The following is an 18,853-nucleotide window of genomic DNA, read 5'->3' as shown; positions in this document are numbered from 1 at the left end:
CAGTGTCACCCATGTTAGTCTGCCCTTTGATCCTTACCCATAAGCTCTCGACTCGCTCTTCATCCACCCCTAGGCACAGCTCAATACATTCCAGTTGCTCTCTCACATAAAGAGCAACYCCACCACCTCSCTTTCCTGGCCTGTCTTTCCTAAAAAGCACGCAGCCATCCATGACAGCACTCCAGTCTTGTGAGCTATCCCACCATGTCTCTGTAATGGCAATGAGACCATGGCCCTGCGACCACAGGGAATATTAAATGTTCACAGGCAGTGTGAAGACTACTTAAGGGTAGTGAAAACTACTTAAGGTTACCATGCTGGAAACAGAGCCATTGAATGTGGCTTAACAAAACTTAACAAAGAGAAAATGAAAGCAGTATGGCTAAGCAGCAGGATAAGAGCAGTTATCAGATGTAAGGAGTGGACATCATATTGAAATAAAGACAAAAGAAAGAAACATAAGCAAATGAAATATAAAAACAGAATTAGGCAGCGGAAGTAAAGAGAGTTCAAAGAACAACTGACAAAAAGAATCAAAGAAGAATCAAAGAATCAAAAAGAATAAAAAATAATAGTAAATATTCAAATATATCAGGAGCAGGAGGTCTGCCAAAGAAACTGCAAAGCCAATTTATGATCAAGATATAAAAGGAGTACTGAGAGAAAATAAAGCTGCTGGAGGGAAGATAAATGAACACTTTTCATTAGGGCTTACTGTGACAGAAAATAGAAACGTTCCTCCAATACTCCTTGTGGCACAAATCATGTATGGATCTGTATGATTTTAAAATCACTTTAGGAGCAAATTGACTACATAACAGTAGCAAATCACCAGGGTCAGATAGTGAGATTATCTTCACTGCTTATACCTGAGACAAAAAGGATGAGTGAACTTGGAATATCTGCAGAAGGTTCTCATGAAATAGTAATTAAAAAATAGCAGATAAAAGATAATAGCAGGTAAATATTAATGAGAGAGATTATTTTTTCCCACATAAATTACTTATATATAAAATTAGGATTGTTTCTAAATCACTCGTTTCTATAAAGGAGTCAGACCTTGAGGTTAAAATAGATGGTTCCACGACAACATCAGTTCAGTGTCAGTAGTGGTCAGAAAAACAGATCAAATTTTAGAAAGTCTAAGCAAAAGAACAGAAATAAAATATATAAATAAATATATATGTGAATGTGTGTGTATATATGTATGTATATATAGGTTTACATATATATAAATTATACAACTGTAAAAATCCAAAGTTCACCCATCCTTGAATTATGTATACCAGTTTGGTCCCCTCATGTAAAACTGGTGGAAAAGGTTCAGAGAAGGCCAATAAGGATGATGGAAGGAAAAAACAGCTTCTGTACAAGGAATAACAGAATAGCCTATAACTCCTCAGCCAGGAAAAGAGACAGACTGGGGATCAGGAGGGTCTTACAAAACCACAAGTGGTATGGAAGACAGTGAATAGGAATCAGTTTTTAGTGTCTTTTCCAATACATGAATTAGGAGGCATCAAATGATACTGTTAGGTGCTAGGCTGAGAATAAACAAAAACGGGTTATTCTTTGTGCAGTGAGTAGCAGATCTATAGAGTTTGATGAGAAAAAAAATGTTGGATGCTGAAAATCTACATGGGTTCAAGCGGAGACTGGACAAGTACATGGAAAATAATTCTGTTAAGGGCTAATACAAACCATATTTTGCTCAAAAAAACCCTGAATAACTTGGGAAAGTGTCAAGAAGTGACATCTGATGCAGTTCAGTACTTGTGTTGCTTTCAACAACCAGTAGCTCTCCAAAGCTTTAAGAGCAAAAGCAGTACCAATAATATATTCTTTAATTAAGTCTGTATTTTTTTGCTTACACGTAGTCCCAGAAGGTTTTAGAAGCCCTTGGAGAGACAATTTCAGAGAGAGACAATTTCAGGAGAGCTCTAGATTGAAATAGCACATATAACTGAATAGATGGGGGAGCTTAAAAGATCTCAGTCATCAATATTAAAACAGAGAACATCAAGGCAGAAACTCTCAAGAACTTCAAGAATGACGCTAGATGAGAATATTTTGAAAAACAAATGCAATGCAAACTTGAAAACATAAACACCAAATAAAAGAGCAAGAGATCAATAACTAAAGAGACTAGTTGGTAAATGGAGGTGTAAAGTGAAGGTTGTAACAATTTCCATTGCCACTGAAACTAGCTTTTAATACTAGCTACTTTTCAATAAGTTTTTAATCCACTTTTGAATCTTTCTATGCCAGGAAAAATATGAATGACCATCCTCACTTTAAGTATATTTCCCTACAAAGAAATTATAAACTCTGACTCACAGACCTAACTCCTGAGAATGATATAGCTGAAAACATCCAATAGTTTTAATAAAGTTTCTAAAAGAACATCTAGACTTGCCTTATGATACTTTTTAAATGTAATTTGGGGAACTATGTGGTCAGACACCTGTYTTTTAGTTATGAGATAGCTCTTGGCATAGGTGACCTATTACATTCTTTTAAAACACAATGGTTTGACAGAAAAATTTCTCTCTGGAAAAGTCTTTTATATATTTGTATCCATCCACATGCAGTGATGTGAATGGACCTTAAGGGGCAATGTCAGAAGCCAATTATAGTTCTAATTTTTGGTAGTGCTTGCTGTCTGTCGTTGAAGAATCACAGAATTCAGTTTAGTGTTTTGCAGCAGGATTTGACATCCACCTGTCAATGTCCACCCATTACGTCATCATTACCAGATTGTCAACATCCAGCACTGGCAGTCGAGGAAGGGGATCCTTCATTATGAAGAATATTCTATTTGTACCTTAATGAACAAGGAGAGAGGTTTCACGAGGAGGTACTTGAAGCTTTCCACACAATTTGATATAAAGGGATATATTTGGGAGAAGATTCAATATGTATCACATATCCTTTTTCTGTACAAGTCTGCTAGAAAAGTTTAACAAATGCATGTATTACTTCCAACCATCAAACTCAAGCACATCTTAGAAAATGCTGCAACATTCTGAAATAGCTCTTTCTTCAGATCTTGTTAAAACAAAATGAAGGTCACCAACACTTTATTTTCATATGTTTACTGATTAAATGGAAAAGAGTAAAAATAATGATCCTAGGTGGCTATAAAACTAATATACACAAACATACACACTTGGAAATTTGAGTTCTTTCTAAAAATGTAAGCTCATACGGCAAAGAAAGACCTTCTCCTAGAAAAAGAGAAACAATTATTTAAACAACTGTTCATCATGAATTGTGGAAAAAATAGTGGACATTTTACTATCTATTTTGTATCCGAAATAAATCATAACAAGGCTAGGAGATGCCAGCCAGCAGTCATGACTGTGTGGCAGCTGGCATGGGTTGGGCCTGGTTGTACTACAGTTAGAAAGAAGCAGACAAGAATAAGCGAGTAATTTTAGGGTAAACAACCTGTTTATCACAGTGAAAGTGGCGAAGGTGCCATCGCCACAGTGCACAGAACCTTCCAGAAGAGCAGTGCCCCCCTTCCCTGGCAACAGCCAATTGCCAGGCGCCACGGCAATTTGAGCCAATCAGAACCAGGCATTCTCTGCCCAGTCCCATAACCGAGGGCGCTGGGGTTGCCAGGGGGACCCAGCAGAGCGCCCCAGGGCTCGCAGCGGGGGGGGCCCGGCTGGCCGCACACTGCACTGCCAGGACACTGTGCTGGCCCCTGGTGTCCTCCAGGGCCACCAGGTCTGCCCTGCCATGGGACAGGGAGGTTGTGGGAGAAACCATGACATTGGCACACCCAATGTCCTCCTGCGGCCTCCCCCACTGTAAGGCTGCTGTGTCACTTGTCCATATATCTGTGACTAACGTGCTTTGGTACCTGAGCCCATCTAGCCTCTGCATTGCCGGTTCCATCTCAAACCACGACACACTATTACCTTAACAGCAAACTGACAATTCCTTAAGCAAGCTAAGTGGCTAAACAGCAAGCTAGGAAAATGCAAGCAAGGAAATCATTCACTGCTGCATTGTTCATAGTAGTTCAAAGTCCTTGTTGTTTTTATTAGATAAAGAAACTTTATTCCCAGTACTGTGGTTGTGTCAGTCCTTTACTGGAAAGAATAACCTCAAAAGGCCATCTTAGATGTTGAAAGTAAGGCACCAAATTTTCTCCAAGTCACACAGTAGGGTGATGATACAAAACGAAAGCCAGTCTTAATCAATAATGCAGAATTTACCAGCCAATCCCTTGGGAAATATTCAGGGGAAAGGAAGAAGYGGAACAAGAAGGTACAATATGAAGAGTTAAAACAAGTCTGTAACCTGTCCCACATGGATGCAAGGAAAGAAATAGCATGATACAAAAAGGGATAAGAAGATGAAGATACTTAAGATACCAGCCAAATCTTTTCTTATTGCTGAAGCTGCCACAAGGAAGTTATAAGATAAAAAATGATTGAAGAGACAGATGCTGCGAGAATGTAAGACCCAGTAAAATGTATCAGCAAATGCAGACATCCAGAGGAGAACAAGAATATGTAAAATCCTTCAGTGGGGAGATCACTGCAGATAAGGATTTTCTCAGCTCACACCTTCCACCTGTCCAGTCCCAGAGCTTCCTCAGCATATTGCCCTACATATATTTAATATTCTGCCATATATTGAGATTTCCACTTACACTCACATAACCCTCACTGCTCACTGATTAGCAGCACACTTCCACTTCCCACTGGTTGCAGTGGTCAGTCTGCCCTTTGCCCAACTCTCTTCCTAGAAATAAGGATTTTAAACTGCAGAAGGGACTGCATTTGCCAAAATTCTATCAAGGTGGAAGGCAGAAGAAAAACCATGCCTGGGAGAAAGAATGTATGTGACAGCTGTAAGTAGAGATGGTACTGGATTATGACTTATCACTGACTAATATAGGCATCCATGATAAGGCCTGCAGACTTCACATATCATTCAGCATTTCAGAAGAATTGCTATGACAATACCTAGGATTGGAATAGAGAGGTTCCTTGTTCCAGTACTTTGTAGTCCAGGATCAAAGAACAATTAATTAAATGCCAAGAAACACTGAGTTTTGATTGTTTCCTTACTGACTACCATTACTACTTATGTGTCCCACAGCCTTTATGAAAGACCATGAGTATACACGAATCTTAAGAAACCAGTGAAGGTTTCACCTAAATTTCACAGTTAGTCACTTAGAATGAATCTGCCACATTTATGTATTTCCACAGGTTGTTAATACAGCTCTCTCTGGAACTGTAACCACCAGCACCTTACCATTAACCAGATAAACTGTTATATAATGAAATGAAAACTAATGTAAAGGCTTTTCCATGTATTGGGAGAGGTTGCCAATCAAGGAAGTATTTTACAAATAGAATTTGTTACACTGTTGGTTGTTAACATGTTTAGCCTTCAGGAAAAGCTTTTTGCTCAAAGGGTGTCTGTATAAATTTTAGCCCTAAATCCATGTCATTTTTAAAATACTGTTTTATAGCCTTAGAAATAGTTCTACAGTCTTAAAAAGACACTGTAATTTGCCATGAAGTGGAATGAATTAAGGAGAAAATGGAAATATAAGTCAAGAAACCTCAATAAAGAGAGAGAAAGGCATGCAGTAATCCTCCATGGCAACATGTGATGCCTCATTCTCCAGTGCCATGAAGAGGAGGTAAGCTGTAATAAAAGAGAAGTAAACAGAAAGCAAGAGAATACTGTGAATATAAGAGATAGTTGGAACTTTTAACACAGGATTTTTGTACAGGATGTCATCTTTACCCCAAAGGAACAGGAAAATAATGCAGCTATAAAAATTGACTGAGGCATGCCAGGACCAGTGCAGTTTGTATAGAGGCAAAGCAGATCTCACATGCAAGCTGAGATCTGGGACAGCTGTAGATGATCCTTACTAAGTATAATATAATAAGACATTTTGATCGGTTTATCTTGTTATAACTGTTTCCATTACTGTAGGTCAAAGTCTTAGTTCATTTTTTGATAGAGTAAAATGAAGTCACTCATTCTATTTTTAAAGCCTGCCAACCTAAAGGAGGATTATAAAGAAAACTGAATGAAGATTATTCTCAGAGGTGCACAATAAAAAGATGAGAGGCAACAGTCACAATTGGCAACAAAGGAAATTCCAGTTGAGCATAATGGGAAGTAATTTCACAGTGAAAGTGGTCAAGTACTAGAACAGGCTGCCCTGGTGAGAAATGGTGGAATCTCCATCCTTGCAGATATTACAAACTTGAGGGGACAAGGCTCTGAGCAACCTGACCAAACTTGGAAGCTATCCCTGCTTGAACTAAGGGGTTGAACTAGATGACTCCAGAGATCCCTTTCAATCTAAATTATCCTGTAATCTATTCTAATAAAGATGACTCTGACAAACCATAGTGTAGTTCATTCTCCAGGGTGAACTCCATATTATAGATGTCTAAGTGACAGTATTGGTATAAGTATTGGTATAAGTTCACAAGAATCTTCAGGAACTCCTTCACTGAGTTGTAAAATGTTTAATCTGGGACAGGAGCTATCTTTGGCAGGTGATAAGAGAGGACCTGGGACTTGGACTGATCCCAGACTGTGAGAGTGACAATATAAATAAAGGCTGTGTAGATCATCTACAAATCTGGATTTTCAGAGCTGTTATTTGTTATTACATGTATGGGCCCAGTGGCAAGATATAATTATATTTCTTTTCCCATTAAGAATAAGCTGATTTATTTCAAGTAAAAAGACATCCTATAACAAGAGTTATAGCTAAATCCTTCCAGAACACAGCTGTTCTTTAGTTGAATAATTTCATTGGCATTTGCTGTTACCTGTTGGCAGGTGTGAAGGCAAAGATGAACAACAGAGGCTGCATCCATTGGTTTCCTGTTCCACAACTAAAAATGCTTGTTTCCACACAGTCAGATATTCTGCATCTAGCTACTGAAGATTTTTAACTGTTGCACAATCTTTCACAATATATACAGTAACAATTTACCAATCTTGACAGTCTTGTCATGGCTCCATTACAACAATAGATTAATTTAAATTTTAATAAAGGGTGCATACATCTGCCTGTTTGCCTGGTTAACAACACATAAATATTGATGCTGTACTGCTCTCTTTTCTACCTTGTTGGTAAGAGCACTTAACCTCAGCTAGATTCTGACCCTACCTAAGGGAGAGTTTTTTTTTTTTCAGGGATATCCACAGTGTCCCTTTTATTCTTTTCCTCTGTACATTTATTACTATTTTTGTCTAGGCTACTTACTTTTTTGCCTTTAATAATAAACCAAAGTGAGGGGTTTTTTTTTGTCATGCTGATGAATACTCATATTTATTATTTATTTTGTGACGTAAACTTTTAATTGTTCTCAAAGTGACAGCAACAGGAGCTTATGATCTTTAATAATATATCCTAAGGGATTATTTGATATCTGTCTTCTGAATATCTAGGTCAGCTCCCAGAATATGGAAAACAAATAACAAAAGGTTAAATAATGTATTTCCTCCATATAAAATATCTTATTTTCAAAAGGAAAAGTCTTTCTTTAATTACTAGCTTGATACTTCCAAATAAATAAAAATGTTAATTATTAGCTCTTATGGAAAAATGAGCACTGGGCAAACAGTAACATTAGTAATTACCTAGATAGAAACATACTTGGGTTATAAACAAACTTTTAATGCAACCCATTCTCTAGAGGTTTGCTAAAAGAACGTTCTTTTATGTTCTTATTAGCATCTGAGTTATAAAGAAAAAAAAGTCATAGCAGTCTCATCAGGGATTTAAACAGTACTTTCAGATGCTTGTTTCTATTTTTTTGGATCAACAAAACAACCCGTCTTGCTATTTTTTGTCCCTATTCACCTACCTTATTTCAAYGTGGCAAACTCCAGCTAAGACAAGACTTATGAAACTGGATTTTGTACCAGGATGTGAAGCTTTTGTCATTCCTCCCATAAGCCTCTAAAGAGTCCTCTTCCAATTAACAAGCCAAGAGCCCGCATCAGAAACCTATTTGTCCTACCACCTATCAAGTCAGAGACAATTCAGCTCTATGCGAGGGACTGATTAATAGTGATAAAAAGCTAAATGCATTTTTTTTCTTACTTTGCAAGTGGACTTAGCAGGGAAAAGACACAGAAATGTAATATAAAGGAAAAGAAAAAACAATGTTTATGAAAAGTGGAGAGGCATAAAACTGGACTGACAGCAGGAGGACTAAGATAGCAATATATAGGGAGTGAGGCACTAGCAATTTATAGGAAATTACTTTTAACAAGTGGAGGACCCAAAGTTATAGAAATATCACACCTTAGTAAAGCGCATCATATTATGAAAGTATAGAAACAAATGCTTCCCTTTAACTAATAATGGATTCTTTGCCTAGCTGTCACACAACTAATTTGCTTTTGTGAGTACTGTTAAACTATTCATCTTGAAAAAAAAAACTATTTTAAATACTTAGAAAATAATTAAAAATATTTAATTTCAATATACAAATTCTGTCAATATTTTCAAATTTTGCTTCTATGAATGATTCTCCCATACATTCTCCTTTTTCTCTGAACTAAGTTAGGAAGACTTGTTTGGAGTGCTTGGACTTTCCAAGTCTGAATGACTGAAACATTTTGTTGGAAGGAACACATATTTAATAATATATATAGACAATCAAATAATATATAATCAAACACTGAGAACATATTCTTTCCCACCGTGGTTCCACTTCTGGAAGGATTTTTATGCATATTTTAAAGCCATCTTTTCTACTGTGAAGAATCTGGTATCTAAATGCAAAGACAACTCTTCCTTTACCTATTTCTTCTATACCCACCTTGAATTCCACAAACCACATTCCTCTCCCTTATCATTCTACATCCAAGTCAAATGACTAGTGAAATGGGCTAGTGAAATGGGATGAACTGCCATCAAATTACAGAACACCAGCTCTATATTTTCTTGTGAACAGGCAAACAGCTTTCTCAGTGCTTAAAAATGTATGGCAGATGGCAAAATATGAAACAAGTAAAGGTCAAGATGATGCTAATAAAAGTAATTTACTATTAGTAGTATTTTACAGTGAGAGGACCTGCCTTTTATCTGTACAATCAGTGTGAGATCCTTATGGAACAATCTGTGTTGCTGAAAGTCCAACCCACCCCAGTGGCTTGTGTAGTCCTCTGTATTGCGCAAGATCAACGAATTGGTCAGCCCCAGGGAGGCTGGAAGTATATGAGAAAGAACCGATAGAGGAGCAGAACAGATAACATGGAATGATTTCCACAAAACTGGATAGAGAATTAAGTACTGTCACAAGTAGAAACAGAACTTTCTTTTTCAGTATTTTCCCATTCACATATTTCACTTACAAAAAGCAACTCTAAAAGCAAAAGGGTTTTTTTTTCCTCCTACATATTTGAGATGATTACATAAAGAAAGCAAATGAGTTATTTCTATTTTTGTTATAAAGGAAATAGTGTGATGAATGGCTGTGTGCAAAATACAGATTAACTATGAATAATAAATAACAAAGGCAAAGTATAGAAAGAAGGAGAATAAATCAGTAAGACAATGTGATTGTCTATGATTGCTATAGAATTGTCTTTCGGGTTACAATTTTCTATTACTATATTGAATTATGTATAGTCATATAGAGGACAGAAGCAAAATTATTTTCTTGATACACTTAAAAGTAAAACATTTATCTCTTCTGAATTTATCTTCAGAATTTTAGAATTACCAAAGAGAGTGCTTGAGGACTACCAGCTATTAATTCTGCCTTTGAGTTCCTATATACTGGTAATTTATATTCTGTAAAAACTAAAATGTTCATCTTAACATTACAGTCAATTGGCGTTTATTTTGAAAGCTAATGCTCCAAAAGTTTCTATTTGGTTCAAAGTAAACCAAAGCAAATATTGCCATGAAGCCTTGATTTAATCCATTTTTCTCATTTGACAACAGAAATGTGGATTCATGTGGATTGAAGACAACACTTTCAAGAAGGGACAACTTGAGGAGATCTTGAAAAGGACATGGAAAAGCAACAGATAAGAGCTTCGTAATTTAAAGTTTAGAGTCTTCAGCAATGAAACCTATGAAAAACTTAAGGAAAACGTAAGGATAATTTAGGAATATTGTAAACAACCAAACATTTAAAGATTAAGATTTTCAAAACAACTCAGTTTTTCAATTTAGAATTTTTATTATATAAATTCAATGCATTTGTTAAAAAAAAACAAAAAAAAACAATTAAAACACCAATTATAGCAATATGGAGAAAAATAGTGAGAAAAATGTTATCTTGTCCACTAAGGGAAACAAGGAACAACAGTTCAACTGTAACATCAAAATAACATGTTCAGATGAGAATTAAATGAATTTGGAAGAGTATAAAACTATAGGCTCTAGTATAGGCAACTGGACAGGTTGAGGAAGACCCAGTTGTTTGTGTATGATCACCTGATGTTTCAGTGTTTTCCTGGAAAGGTCATCTTGGCAGAATTACCCACATTGCCTACCAACAATATAATGAGGAAGAATTCCTTTTTAATGAATTTCATATCTAGAGCCACATAGTATTTTGCAACTCAAACCTAGATTGCCATCTGAACTGTATTTGAAAATCCCTCACTTCTACGCATTAATGCTACTTCTATATCCTGGAAAAGCTGTTTCCTTCCTGACATAGTCCCAGGCTATGCCCTCATTTCTAGGCTTACCTACTTTTAATTGTCACTGGTCATGAAATACAACCTAGGATCTTCATTTCGTACACAGTGGCTAAATATCAGAGCTCTGGTACTCTGCAATGACTCTTACTTTCCAGAACTTTTTTCAAAATCCTACTTCTTATCTTAAAATCTCAAGTATTATCAGARCCTGTTTTCTCATCCTGTCTTTCTCCAGGAAATACTACTTAGGGGACACGTAAAATGTAGCAGTAAGGTGCATCAGGCTTGCTTTCTTTGCTCAGTGAAGGATGATCAATACAGATACAGATTTGATACATTTTGTTTTTCTCAGATGCAACTAGCCTGTGCTGAGTCAGTCAAGAAGTAGCTCAGAATTAAGTAGGAGAGAATTTCAGTTCTTTTTCTGTGAAAGAAAGTGTATACACAAGGCATCTAGATACCACCAAGACCAGGGTGATCATGTATGCTTATAGGTACAGACACCATGAATTGCAGTCAAACAACATTTTACTATGGCTTTTGTAACCACAATTTGCATACAACTTATCAGTGCTACCAACAGACAATGTCTCTAGTTAAAATCTGCAGCATTTCATGCTTCTCAGTGAAGTGGAAAGTATATGCAAGCTGATGATTTTTGGCTGAGGCTTATATTTATTTCAGCAAACCAACCAGAATGTGACCTGCCTTTCACTTCACTAAATGGCCTTCCACTAGTTGCCCACTGATGCAGTCTTTTTGCACATTTTTAAAAGCAAGTCATGTTCCATTGAATTACACAGACAAGGTTTGAAACTAGTATATAATGTTTCTAACTTTTAAAAGCTGTTTGTTTTTGCATGACATTAAACCAAAAATATAGATATTTACTGTGGCAGAAATGAACGTATGTGTGTGTTACATAAGCAGGCTTGCTCTCTCTCGCTTTCACACGCACACACAGGCACACATACATATATATGTGTGTGTGTGTATGTATGTATGTATATACAGATACCCCTATATACTGGCTCTATACCTATATATGGCTCTTAATCCTCAGCAGGATATCATAAACTTACATGATGTCTCTTAGTGCTAGATTTTATGTTCAGATGAAATGTGCAATATAACAAGTAGACAGAAGGCTCCCTCTTTGCCCTCTCTCTGAAAAGGTTGCCATGCATTGTTCATTCTAGCAAATACCAGCACAGTCATGAAATTTATTTTACTCACTGAATTTGCAATATCTACACTTAGTTTTAAGAGGAACACTGTTCATATGAGGAAATAAAAGATACTGTTTGGAGATGTCCAAAACACCGACACCACTGTTGTACTCCTTATACAAAATGCCTCCAGATTTTCTAGTRGCAATATTAAATGGTGATACAGAAGACTTTTCTATAGCCTAGGGACACCACATACTTTAGAAAAACTTTGTAACTGAATTTGGAAAAAAAAAAGAACACCATACATATGCTGGCACTGAGTAAGCCCCATCTGTGCCCAAAAAAGAATTAAAATGAAGGAAGTAAGTATCTGTCAAGTGTTCTTCCAGCCAGCTCTTTGCCCTTAAACAGACAATTGTCAATACTTGATACACGAATAAAGAAAAGGCCTTATTGTATTCGTTTACTCTTAAAATGCTTTCAGTTGGAAATACAGCTTTTTCTTGTTTTTTTGGTTTTTGKTTTTTTTTTCATTTAATAACCTAACAATATTTGGTGGAAGAATACTGTAGCCTCAATATTTATAGATTTTTAATTTCTTGTAACGTCATGTCAGAATAAAGGACACATAGCATCTTGTAGGTAAAAAATAAGTTTTTGCCTACAAGAATGCAAATATGCACAAAAGAAAATATTGATCATTACATATTTTCTATTACCCAATAACATCTCTTGCATTCCAATAGCATAATCTGATCACTGTAGAAGACATTAAAATATACAGTCAAAAACACAGAGATCTAGAAGCACTTACATTTGCACTGTGATCACTTCCACTAACACAGACGACATCTTGTTTTTGAATTGTTAATACCTCTTTTGTAAGCTTCAGTCTGATGTCGTAGGCATTTTCAGATACTTCATCATACAACAATGCAATACCAGTTTTAGTCTGTGAAAACAAGGCACAGAAATAGAAACAGATTTTAATTATGTGAACACTTCATGATGAGAAATAATAACCTCTATCCCATTCAGTACACAAAATGCGTATAAATAAGCATTCTTTATAAAAAGTGGAAAACTGGTCTGCTTTTTAGGCTTCAAATGGATTAAACATAAAAAGCTTCTTCTGTACTATAAAAAGACAGCTAAATGGTCTTTGAAGTAGGTATTAATATATAAAAAAATATTGTCCATTGTACTGTTCAAGAAGGGATTTTTTTGCTGTAGCAAATTCTGTTTATTTTTAATCATACAACTTTGAATTTGTATGAGAAGCAGAATGTATGCACATATATATGTATGTATGCACACGTACTTCTCAGTTTCAACAAGAGGTGGAGAAGTGTAATATTGTTACTGACTCAAAGTTGTTTCTTCCACTGTCTAATAAATGTCACCTTTAACATACAGAGTTCCATTATCCTACAAAACTGTTTTCATGMAGTAAACCACACAAATGTACACGCTGCAAACATACAGGTGTTACAGGTTTCAATTTGCTTAAGTCAAATGGACATATATTTCTGAAGTTACATCATACCGTATTAAATAGTAAAGTCTATTGGTCGTCAAGTATTTTTGTATTAAAAAAAGGTAAAATCTAAAAGATAGCTTGTAGCCAGAAGAAATGATTATCCTCAGAGTTTTCTACATGACTAATAGAAAAGAAAATCTGTTTTGACTTTTGCTTTACTTACATATGCACAGATTTCCTACTAAACTGGAATTCAGAATGCTATAGTTATTTGTTAAAATAAGCAGGCTAGTATAATTTCAGAAATTTACAGTTGTTGCACAGAAGAGAAAGATTAAAGCACCTGTTCTGAGAACAGATGATCATATTTGAGAGTAATATTTGCTTATTAATTTATAATGTCTATAATACTACCATCAGACCACTGTGCACTTTTCTCTGTGCAAGTGAAGAAATCAGTCACAACTTAAGGTTTAGCTACAGTGTTGTGGTGTTTTTTTTTTTTTTAAGACTGTTTTAAATCAAGTCATTCACCTATGTATTTTGTTTTTATTTTGTTAAATAGCAGACTGTGTAAAGAACAGAGTAATGGAATTAAAGAAGAAACATGCCCTGTGCACTGAATGGATGCTCCTCAACTGATTTAAAAGTAAAATAAAAAAGGGCACATAACCTTTATAACAATATTTTCATCACTATAAAGATTAAGCAGAGAGCTCTTTGGTGATTGTTAGTAAAACCTTTTGGTCTTTAAAGGCAGGATAAGTTCAAGCTTAAGGCACTTATATTTAGATGTCATGTAGCTCTATGCAGAAAGAAAGTGCCAAAGCATCCATTATAGTCCACGGAAATGGAAAACAGCCTAGACTGCAATTCAGTTTACCCTTACATAGCAGTTGCTCAGTTGAATTGCTCATTAGGTTCTCATTAGTGCCCCATGTAGGCCACTGCTGCCATTTAAGACACTTTAGGATATCCAAGACAATCTATACATGTATGGGGCCATATGGGAAACCCAGGTCCTTCTAGCTGGAGGCTTGGCCGGATCTCCATGATTATAATGAGATACAGACACCTAACATGCTAGTAGACATCTACCTGTAGATATTTTAAGCTTGAAATTAATCTCACCATGATGGTTTACAAAGTAGAAATTCACATCTAGGACAGCCATTTGGATTCTGTAAAGCCAGTGGTGAGAAATAAACACTTCTGGAGCATGATTTATCTGATCTCTTCTATACACCCATCTAGAATGAAACAAATTGCATCATAGCTCTCTACTTCAACTTAGAAAATAAATATAAATGACAACCCAGACACAGGTGTCTAATTCTGGACAGATGAATCTTGTCCCTAGTGTTTGCTAGGAATGCCTAAAGGAAAAAAAAAGTTCAGTGGGGGTGTAAACTTTGATTATTCTCATTTGTTTGTAAACTGTCATTACTTTATATTCCCAAAGTTTCAATATTTTAAAATTTCTAKTATGATCGGGTGATTTATCAATACAATTTTATAAATGGCAGGATATGAAAACTGTGTCARCACCATCTGCTTAACAGCTATGCTATGTAAGGGCAAATATTTTCAAATAGTAGAACTGCCTTGCAGAATCACCTTACCCACATTTTGCTCCCATTCAAAGGTTCTGCATCACTGTTTCACCCAGCCTGGCAATCATTGTTACTTTTGCTGATATGCCAGATTATGCTTTACAGAAACATCTTGAGRGAACAGAACACTTTATATAATCTAAAATCAGAACATTCTACTGGCTAGCAATTGTTACACATTTAGAAGTAACACAATGAAAAAAAAACCTGAAACTTTTATTTTTAACAGCCCATCAAATAATGAATGAAACGTAGAGAAAGTGATTAAATATTTTAGCATTTTCTATCACACTATTTAAACTGAAAGTCTCACTGAAGTTCATCTATTCCTATTAAAAAGAATACTTACTTCACAATTCATCTAACTTTCAGTGTGATCTAAGATGGCATGCAGCAATACCCTATTTGCTTTTAGAATCAATAAGACAAATCTAGATTTCTCTCAGCCTTTCAATTATGCCTTTTTAGATCATTATAAATGGCTGTGAATTAGAATTCAGAACATTCACTTGTTCCCTCTTTGTATTAAAGAGGTGTTACAAGCAACTCTACGTTCATTAGGCAAATTCCAGTATGGACAAAGTGCTTCTTCAAACAGGAATATTCTAATGGAAATTTAGTTTTTGCATGTATTTACAACATTTAAACTGTGCTGGGTTTGTCTTGATTTCCCTTTTAAAAAGTTTCTTTATAAAGTAACTGTTCCAATAACTGGTATCAGAAAGTGAGATTTGAAGAGTAGAAATATCTCCTAAAAACAACATAGTAATGTTGGAGACCATACACCAAATCTGCATGTGCTTTGTAATAAAAGAATGCACAAAGTGCCTAGAGAGTTGCATCTCAAAAGGATTTAGGTGTTTATAGTGAGAAGTAAGGGAATATGTGTTTAAATTCATTTGGGCAGATGAGGAAATTAAATGTTGGTCGCTATACCAATACATACCATACTGATAAGTTTTCTAGACACTGGCCTCAGGAAAAGAAAAGGGGTGTGTGTGTGTATGTGTGTGCAGAGAGAGGAAGAGAAAAGGGAGAACAGTAGCATACACATCACACTAGTGACATTTAAGAAACCTTAGTCACTATTCTGTCTTTTAAAGAAGAAACACTGAGGCTTATTTTCTTGAGCAAGCTCAAAAACTGTCAATACCACACAGAACAAAACAGCACTTTCTAGAGGGAGCTAGAATTGTAGATGCATCCTTTTATCAGACTTTTATTGTTCACTACTCAGGGCAGGTCCTCTGTCAGTGTACTTGCTTTAGAGCGCTCCCTGTTCAGCATAATATTTTGGGACCCTACTCAAACTATCATAATTCTTTCAGTGCACTGTATCTGCAGCCTAAACGTCACAGCTGTGAATTGTGTTTCAGGACATCTATAGGCCAAACTTTGGTCTTAATGGCATAAGTATTTGTCTTCATTACTCTACGTTTAATGTTGAAAAAGCTTGCAAAAAACTAGGCAGACATAAAGTGTAAAAGTGGTGTTGAGGTGTATTAAGTCTTCTTTTATAGAAACTATTTACTTGTTTACATATAATTGTTTCTCAAATGTAATACTGAATTAGAGCAATGGTTTTTAGGCTTTTCATGCTAGTAACTACTTGACATTAAAAAAAAAAAGTTTAAAACTCTTTTACATAGATTTAGATTGTAGAAGTTCTCAGTAACTCAAAACTTCTCTCTCCTCTTCCCTCTGCCTAAATGGCTTTTATCATTTGTGGTCAGTATTGTGGCCAACTGAATGGAGCGTCAGTGTCTTCAGACCTGTATGAAAATTTAGCCTCTGGAGTTTCCCTTACTGTATCTAAAAAATACACTACTCTAGTGCACTGAGTCACACTGGTCCTCCAGCAAAAATTACCATTTGCTGATTTTCATCCCTAATAAATATATTTATAGCTTTGATAGCACAGCAGTTTGATTTTCAACTGCTAAAAATACATTTCTAAATAAGCTTTCTTCATTTGTACATAAAATTCTTTTAGCATCATATTTGAACTTAAATTTAACTTTTTAAAGTGAAATTACACATTATAAATAAAAATATTTTAACAATAATTCTTATATCTCAGAAACAGTGATTAAATGCTTTAATCCAATTTTGAAGGTTTTCCTGAAAACTTAACTATGTTGAAATTCTATATCTGTGGTTTACTGATGTTTGGGAGGACATGTGAGAAGCGGAGTCAATAATTTTTATCCTATGTCACTTTAAATTAAGCAGAGAGAGAACTTTAGGTTCGCTGTCTGCCCCACAGTCAGCAGTCTAACCACTAAGTTAAGGAAGACTTAAATTTACTCTCTCATAACTGTTCTGATATATTTTATACACAATTTCTACTATTGTGATCAAAAGACAAAGGAAGGCATTTTCTCAGAACAGGACAGAATTCAAATTTGAAATGATCTTGACTAATACAAAAAAGATTTTAAAAAATGGGATGAAGCACCACAGAAAAAAGTGGAAGGCATTACACTCTAGGAAGAATAATCAATTGCATGTAATTGGGAAAACTTGTACCATTTCTTCAAGAAAGAAAACAGGTAATACTGAGAATCAACAGCAAAATATAAGTGTCACTATCTTGTTGCAATAAAGGCAAACAAAAATCATTTCTGTGGCTCTACTTTTGGTTCTCTCCAACTGATTTGCTTCCCTCCCCGCAACAAAAGACAGTGCCCAAAAGTGAACATAGCACTCCAGCTTTGTAGTACAAAATGTTCCTTAACAGTGCTGAATATGAGGGAAGATTATTTCATGTCCATGAAGTAATCCATTACCACAGGTTGCATTTAATACATCCCAGTAAATTGTTTCTTTTTATACAATATTATGACAGTGCTGATTCATGGCTACACTAGAGAAAAGAGATAATGAACTGAAAAGAGTCAAGAACAAAACAAAAATTAAAAATGATCAGAGATTTGGAAAATGGACTCTATAAGTAATTCTGCATGAATTAGGGTTGTTTACCTTAAAGACAGAACAGGAGAGATGATGACAGTTTTCAAGTACTTCAGAGCATATTACAAAGACAAATGGAACAATCCAATAAGAAAAAAAAAATCTCCTTTCTTTAGCATATTCCTATTGCAAGTAAACTGAAGTCCTCGGATTGCTGGGACAGATTATGGATTTTCATCACTGAGGGATTCTGAGAGGAAACTGAACAAGCATCTGTCCAAATGGTACAGGTACTAATCCTCTTACATGGCAAAAATCCTGGACAGAATGATTTCTTTCAGATTTATTTGTCTATGATACTAATATTTAGAGTTATGACTTCTTGCATATGACTGGAATTGTGCATCCTTGAAGAATTCTGACTGGCTTTGAAAGGGTATCTGCATTGAAAACTTGTTGCTGATACAGGGGAGACATGAAAAATAACTAGAACACCTAAGAAGACCTAAGATAGATGACCAGAAGATAATTCCAGGCTTAAGAGGCCTTGAGTGAGAACATAAATACAGGCTTTTTGATAGACCAACATGGAATAAAAGGATAAGGACAGCAGATATGTAGGGATTATAATGATAATGAAGTCCTTAGATTGTTTGGATAGGTTATGGTTCCCTAATACTAGCGGTTTCTGAGAACAAGTTACAAAACCATCTGTAAAAATGCTAACCGTTGGATGCCAAAATGGTATAGGATTTTCCCAAATCTCAAAGAGTATTTCAAAACTGCTGTAGATCTGGAGATAAAATGCCATTTTACAATCACAGAATAATTCAGGTTGAAAGGGAATTTGGGAGGTTTGAAGCCCAATCTCCTGCTCAAATCAGGGTCAACTATGAGATCAGACCAGGCTGAAAACTTCTATAAGGATGGAGACTACACAGCCTCTCTGGGCAACCCACTCCACTGCTTGGCTGTCCTCATGAGGAAAAAGCTTCCCC

At 35.6% G+C, this 18,853-nt stretch overlaps 1 protein-coding gene across 1 annotated transcript in view; it reads right to left on the bottom strand.

Annotated features, from left to right (window-relative positions):
• The window catches only part of SNTG2 (syntrophin gamma 2), a 180,830-nt gene that overhangs the window by 160,227 nt on the left and 1,750 nt on the right, over positions 1-18,853 (bottom strand). Inside the window, exon 2 of the mRNA XM_026089676.1 lies at positions 12,664-12,801. Coding sequence (XP_025945461.1) covers positions 12,664-12,801 — 138 coding nt within the window. The remainder of the gene's footprint in view (positions 1-12,663; positions 12,802-18,853) is intronic.

The sequence above is a fragment of the Apteryx rowi genome, unplaced genomic scaffold (assembly GCF_003343035.1).
Source record: "Apteryx rowi isolate R43461 unplaced genomic scaffold, aptRow1 scaffold_828, whole genome shotgun sequence".
Taxonomy (NCBI): Eukaryota; Metazoa; Chordata; class Aves; order Apterygiformes; family Apterygidae; genus Apteryx; species Apteryx rowi.
The sequence above is the reverse complement of the archived record's forward strand: the minus strand, read 5'-3'. Positions and strand labels throughout refer to the sequence as shown.